Source organism: Pygoscelis adeliae, unplaced genomic scaffold (genome assembly GCF_000699105.1).
Source record: "Pygoscelis adeliae isolate BGI_AS28 unplaced genomic scaffold, ASM69910v1 Scaffold612, whole genome shotgun sequence".
Lineage (NCBI taxonomy): Eukaryota > Metazoa > Chordata > Aves > Sphenisciformes > Spheniscidae > Pygoscelis > Pygoscelis adeliae.
The window spans coordinates 106700-113622 of record NW_008824296.1 but is presented as its reverse complement, the minus strand read 5'-3'; the positions used below and the strand labels follow the sequence as shown (position 1 = coordinate 113622).

At 54.4% G+C, this 6923-nt stretch overlaps 2 protein-coding genes across 2 annotated transcripts in view; both read left to right on the top strand.

Moving 5' to 3' along the window:
* Nucleotides 1-3221, top strand: part of XPO6 (exportin 6) — a 40707-nt gene extending 37486 nt beyond the window's left edge. Inside the window, exons 21-23 of the mRNA XM_009318849.1 lie at nt 543-641; nt 1655-1885; nt 2883-3221. Coding sequence (XP_009317124.1) covers nt 543-641; nt 1655-1885; nt 2883-2984 — 432 coding nt within the window. The 3' untranslated portion in view covers nt 2985-3221. The remainder of the gene's footprint in view (nt 1-542; nt 642-1654; nt 1886-2882) is intronic.
* Nucleotides 3222-6472: 3251 nt separating this feature from the next.
* DECR2 (2,4-dienoyl CoA reductase 2, peroxisomal) overlaps nt 6473-6923 on the top strand; it is a 15638-nt gene continuing 15187 nt past the window's right edge. The window contains exon 1 of the mRNA XM_009318850.1: nt 6473-6496. Within this exon, the coding sequence (XP_009317125.1) occupies nt 6473-6496 (24 nt within the window). The remainder of the gene's footprint in view (nt 6497-6923) is intronic.

Here is a 6923-nt window from a genome sequence, read left to right as displayed (position 1 = left end):
TTTTACTGCTACTGTAATGCCCAGGTCAGCCTCCCAGCTCCCATCACCAACTTCGTTCTAATTCAGTGCAGTAACATGTTAAACACATCTGCCAGTCACCTTGGTCTTTTGACTTGGACTGAGAACAAAACCTGTGCATGTGTTCTGCTTTTGTTCATGCTTGCCATGCTACCTTAGGTAGCGTCCCTGAGAAACAGCCAAATCCTTCACGAGCCAACTGCCTGCCAAGGGAGCTGTGCTCAGCATCTCTGCTCCTCTTCAGTGCAAGCTGGGCCCACCCGTTCCCAACAGACCCAGCTTAGCAACTGTTCTGCAAGGATACGACCATATGTTTCCACTAAAATTTCTTCATTCCTGTCGGTCTGGCAGCAGCGCAGTTGACTTAAACAACCGCCTCTCTTATTAGTTTGCTGCGCTGAGAAGCAGCTGAGGCTCGCAGGGGTTTGTTCTGGTGTCAGGGTGAAAATGATGATGTTCTGCCTGGCAGGTCTGATATTCGTTGTAGTACCAGTCCCCTTCCTTCAATTCTGCTTTGTTCGTAGGCATTTGGCCAGTCCTTCCTGCAACCTGACATTCACCTGTTCAAGCAGAATCTCTTCTACTTGGAGATGCTGAACACCAAGCAGAAGCTGTACCACAAGGTGGGTCCTAGTTGACCGTTGTGCGCGCTGTGCATGGTAATAGGTGGGTGCTGTTCTGAGACTTGTTCGAAATGGGTCAGAAACTGAAGGTCAGGATCTGGGGGCTTGTATGTCACGGCCTTTGGTTGGTTGCTGTGATCCTGACGGATACGCTGCTGGTCAGAGTGGCACTACCGCCTCCCTGATACTGCTGCAGTGGGCACAGGGGGGATCCCAACTCTAGTCAGTCAAAGCAAAGCCTTGATGCGTTCCCTCCTGTGACAGTGAGGGAAAGCAAAAGAGAGACAGCGACAGTGCGATTTGTCTGAGGAAGTAGAAACTGGGATCATCAGTGGGACAGTGGCAGAGCCCCTCCATCATTCTCATCTGGGTCAGCCACGGGGTATCTAGTATTTACAGCCTGTCACTGCCAGGTGGTTGTCTCTATCGCTGTCATGTAGGACCCGTCCTCCAGACCCTCTAATTTAGACCTGTTAGCTGCTGTCATGAAGGATTAAAGTTGGAATCCAGGGTCCTGCCCTTCTGGTTAGCCTGTGAAAGCAGAGCTTTCAGGTTCGCATCTATGGTCACAACTCAAGGACAGCCCACCATGTTAACAGCTGCCTGTTGCAGACTTTTAGGCAGCTAGACAGATTCCCTGGCTTTCAGGAGCACTGTGCAGGGCTAAAACCGGCTAGAGTTTGAACGGGACTTGATGCTGTTTGCTTAAATGCCAATGCTTAAAACTTGGGTCAGACGCATGAGTTAAGTGTGGCCAAATTCACCACTCACTTTAAAGCTGATATTAATCTGGCTTACTGTAGCCATTTGTGATCTTGGCTTGGCTTATGATCTCTGTGCTCACAGGAGTTTGCAGACCCTGCTGACAGCGGCCCTGTGCAGCCACGCTCGCTTGCCTGGTCTGACCTCGATGAGTTTGTACTTCTAAAGCAGTGTGCTGGCTGCCGCGGTCCCTTTTGCGGGAGGATTGCTGGTGTGAAGATGCCTAACTGTGTGCTTCTCTCACTGTGCAGAAGATCTTCCGGACAACCATGCTGTTCCAGTTTGTGAATGTGCTACTTCAGGTGCTTGTCCACAAGTCGCACGACCTGTTGCAGGAGGAGATCGGCATTGCCACCTACAATATGGCCTCAGTGGACTTTGATGGCTTCTACTCAGCCTTTCTCCCCGAGTTCCTGGCCAGTTGTGATGGTGTGGACTCGAACCAGAAAAACGTGCTGGGAAGGAATTTCAAAATGGACAGGGTAAGAAGGTGAAACGCTGCAGCAGAGTGCCAGTATTCCCAGGATGCGCAGAGTTTTTCTCCTAGAACGTGCTGGCAGACAGCCGTGAGCTTCCCAGGGCAGAGTTTTGAGGCAGTACCTTTTGTTCCAAACGCTTCCGTGCTCAGCAATGCCTAGCCAAGGATTTTTCACTGTAGGTAGCAGAACTGCCATCTTATCTCTTGGACTGCCGAATGCTGTGGGAGTTAGGGAATACGTTTCCTGGAGGAAGTTTTCATAGGGGTAGACTGACATTTTCTAGAGTGGGACACTCGGATCCTTGCCAAAATCGCGCTCCAGCTGCTGGCCAGATGGTTGAGGGTTACTGTGAGGACAACAGCAGAGTAGCTGCAATGGCTCTCAATTCTTTCAAATCCCTCGTATGCGTGTGAAGCAAATGGGGGGGCCTGTAACCTCCCTGTGGAACATCACGGCAGTGCAGCAGGTTGTGGCTTCCATCTGCTAAAGCTTGCTTGTCCGTTGAGTGCTTCCTCTCCCCTGGGAGATGATGGGGATTTGAGACCAAGGGTTGAGGGTAGGAAAGGAGCCTTGAGAGAATCACTGGACTCTAGAAGGCAATTGCTCTTCAGGAAAATTAGGCCTTTTTTCTTGTTATGGGGAATGTGGCACCGCGGCAGGAATGCAGTGAGCAGTTGCCGCTGCAGATGGCCGTGTTGTGACCGCCCGTGTAGTGCCTGACTCCACACCGAGAAGCCGGTGCCGTGATTGGAGCCCAGATCTCTGTAGTCAGCTCTCTGCGTGGAGCAGCTCTGGAGCTGCGTCTCTGCTCCCTGTCCATGGCCTGCAGGAACTCAGTTTTCCTGGGCTCAGACTCCGGAGGAAGGGGTCTGTTGTTCTCATGTATGAAAAATACACGTGGGTGTCTGGGCCTCTCGGTTCCTTTCTGCTCTCTGCTGTCAGACAGTGCTTGCAGCTATTACTCTGTTTGCAGTACAACGTGTTGTTTGATCTTTTCCAGGATCTGCCATCGTTTACCCAGAATGTGCACAGGCTGGTGAATGACCTGCGTTACTACAGACTCTGCAATGACAGTTTGCCCCCTGGAACTGTGAAACTATAGTTACTGCACTGGACTCGTGTTTTGATCACTGTAGGGAACGGATCCGTATTTCGTTTTGCCACCGCCTTCTCTCCTCCCTGGTTTTGTCAGTACTGCAGGACGCGGTGTCTTGCACATGGGCACATCTTCTTGGATTCATGCACCATGCTTCCTTCCCCCCCCCGCCCCCCAACCCAAAGGCCCCCAGCTGGAGTCAGCACTGTCTGCAGGACGTGTCTTAACGCCCAACCGCAGGGCATCTCAACTGTACGGAAAGTCCTCTCGCTGGGGTTTTGTTCTACTAACGTAGCACTTTGTTGCGTCCGGAGATTTCTGTGGAGTTGTCTTGAGAGATCATGTACGTATCAAACATGAGGCAGAAGCGCCAAAGACTACTTCAGACATTCGTACCTTCGTGTCATTCCACCTTCCTGCCCCTGCCCAGCTCGCGGAGGAGACGACTCGTGATGTTGGGACTGTTCTGGCACTTCTGTCACTCCCTTTGTTTCTAAATGGCCTTGAAAACCTCCCTGCTGTTTGTGGGGATTAGAGACTTTTTTGGGTTTTTTTAAACGTTTTCTCATCATTCCATTGTGATACTAAAACAACATGCTTAATGGAAATAAAGTGCTTACTTTGTTGTTTTAAATAACTTGTAACTTGTTTTAGTTTCCTTGTAGACCTGTCACCAAGCCGTTCCACTAGATGAAAATGCATTTTGCGCTGCAGGCAGTGATCTGCAACCTTTCCCCGTGATCAGGCTGAGGACAGGCAGCGGGTACTGTGCCCTGGGTGCAGAAGTGCCTCGTCTGGGCTCCGTGCGAGTCGGACGGTGCCCTGGGAGCGCTCCAACAGCTCTCGAAAGGTGCTGTGCTGGACTGGTGCAGATCGGTGGTGAACTTCTTTCTCCGCTCAACCCTCGTCGTGTTTACCGCCGATGTTCCCTGATGTTTTCTGTTACCTGTTGGGGTGATCTGTTCATTCCCTCCAGCAGACTTTTGCCTGAATTTATCAAGAGCTGCCGAACGTTCACGGTGTTGCATCATAGGAGGCCTGAGCTGAAGGCCAGCCGCTGGCCAGAATGACCCGATAGTGGCATCTGAGCATAAGGTTAAAATCCCAGTCCCCAGTCAGACAGGAACAGACTTTGTGGGGCTTGTGGATCTCTGATCATGCAGCTGGGAAGGATTTTGGTGGTGTTTTTCCCCTGAAGTCTAGTCAGGTAGCTAGTGTAGAGCAGTAAATCAGTCTTAATTCTCTGCAGTTACGACGGCAGCTGCAGTAAGGGCTGTGTGGTGGGAACAGGACCTGTCACTGTGAAGGGAGCAAGCCTGGAGGAGGTGTTATGGTTAGCGTGGGTTCTCCCTAAACGTTCGTAGACGTGGACTTGAAGTGAGATGGCTGCACGTGGACAGCTGGGAGGTGTCCGGGGTGAGACGGAGTGTAGGGAGTGCTTGCTCCACAGTTCCTTTAGTTACGGTTTTGTAAAAAACCAACATCCTGCGATGTGCGTGTTTGCTGTTTTGGAGATAACGTACGCTGTTTGGATAACCCGTGTGCAGGCAGAGCCTTGCATCCAGGCTGTCTGAACCGGGACCAGTCTGATGTTTGGGCTTCATCCCCTGCAACGAGCAGCCTGAGTTGAAAGTCCAGCCTGCCGAGGACATGCCTCACCAGGTAGAGTCCTTGCAACTGAGGGCTGCGAACCGCTGCCTGCAGAGGTGACGGGTGTGTGAAGACCAGTGTGAAGGTGGGTGATGACCTGGCACCAGACTTGCAGAGCTCCCGACTTCCCCCGAGAGTGAAAGGCACTGAGCTCCCTGCAAGCCAGAACCGGCCCCAGGAGCACGTGGTTCAGAGCAGCCAGCCTCTGGAGCAACTTGGTGTCGCTCTCTGCGCTTGAATCTTTGAGTCCTTGTTTTTCCTGGCGGTTATTAGGTGTATGAAAATGCGGTGCAGGGTCCAAACCTGTCCGAGGAGCCTGCCCCTGCCACCCCAGTGCCTCACAGCAGTTACTCAAGCCACAGTGGGGGACAGCGGTAGCTGGCTGCCCGCCACCTCCACCAAGCGCCCCGGCTGTGGCTTCCTTCGGAGACGGGCTTAAGGGGACTTCATCCGCTGCTGGCACAGCTCCCCTCCCGGCACGGCTCTCTGGGCTGGTGGCGCTTCTGTCTCTTGCAAAACATTTGGTTGACAGACGGTGAAAGGGCATGTTTTTCCCTTGATCAAGGGCAGCAGCTGGAAGGTGGCCAAAGCCCAGGCTGGAACCTGCCAGCCCTTGTGCTAAAAGCTTTCTCCTTTGCCAGCCATCACCTAAAGCGCGGGGCTGGCCGCAGCACCCCGGCCCTCTGGGTGAGCAGGGCAGCTTGCTGGATAGAAATCGGGGGGCCCTTCGATATTTATGCATGTGATTGCCTTAATCTTCCCCAAAGAAAAATGTCTTTACTGAAAGAGTGGTTAAACATCGGAACAGGCTGCCCAGGGAAGTGGTTGAGTCCCCATCCCTGGAGGTATTTAAAAGACGGGTAGATGAGGCGCTTAGGGACATGGTTTAGGTGTTGGGTTGACGGTTGGACTCGATGATCTTAGAGGTCTTTTCCAACCTTAATGATGCTATGAAACCCCTTCCTCTGTACCATCACCCCTGGCGCAGCAGACGCGGGAGAGGGGCTTTTTACCCCCTTGAGCCCCCTCTTTGGGTGGGTGTCACCAGCTTCTGGCCAGCAAAAAGTCTGTTTGGCGAGAGCTGGCGATCTCTCTCCCCAGGGGGGAAGCCGTGTCAGATGTTTTTGCAGCCATGCTGAGCACGCAGGCCCTTGGGAGCCCCCATGTGCCCCCCAGGCTGTGGCTATTGGGAGCCCCGGTCCCCAACTCCCTGCACTCTGGGGGGTTCAGGAAGGAAATGAGAAAGGAGATGGTGATCAAGGAGCCAAATGCGTGTTGGAGACAGGCTCAAGTCCAGCCTCCCCCGGGGCCCCCAGCTCTCGCAGCCCCACTAATCGCTTTGAGCCAGTGAGTGTTGGGCATGTTCCTTGACTCCTCTTTCAAATTATCACAGGTTTAGAAAATAGGCTTGAAGTGACCAGGATTTTCCATGAACTTGCAGATACTTTAATAGTGATGCTTGTGTCAAGCTGCTCTCCCAAGAGCTGTCTCGGGAGCTTGGGATGTAAAGAGCGATTCCTCCAGCATGGGGCGTGGGATGGGGCTGTCTGAGATCCGAGGCCCCGTACACCTGCCTGCAGGGCTGCCCCTGCCCTTGGGGAGCAGGCAGAGCTCCCGCGCCCATTTAATTCAACCTTAAGCCAAACTCGCATCTGAGCTGGAGCGATGCTGCGAAGAGGAGCGTTCCCTGTCCTGCGCATGGAGCTGGAGTTTCGCAAACTCCCCCTCTGTTCTGCCTCCTTTGCCACAGGCCGGGGTGAAGGAAGGGGCCCTGGTGGCTCTGTCCCTGTCACCGATGTGTGTGCAGGGCTCGTCCCCCTCCCTGCTTCCCACAGCCTTCGGTGATGCAGAGGGGCTCCTGCCTGGAGGTGAGCAGGGCAGGGGAAGCCTCTGCCCCCCATGGCCTTGCGCCCCTTTCCCAGCACCTGCTAGGGGTCCAGGCCAGCCCCGTGTCCTACGGGGAGGGCACTGGCCTGGGTGCCCCCTGCTGCAGCCCCTTCCCGGGGTTTGGGGGGCCTGTGCGGGGCTGGGGGATGCCCGCAGCACCAGCACCCCCAGCTCAGGCTGCCACGGGCTGATCGGGGGTCTCTCCTCACCTGGGCTGGTACCATCAGGGGCAAAGCACGAAGCAGGTCTGGTTTTTGGCAGGGTCTGGGCCACCCACGCTTTTGAGTCACCCGTGGGATGGGTGCAGGCTCTGCTCCCACCTGGGCGGGGTTGGGGCTCGGCCCTGCTCCGTCCCGGGGGACGCTCCGTCCCGGGGTGCCTGCGCTGGGATGCTCCGTGCCCGCACGT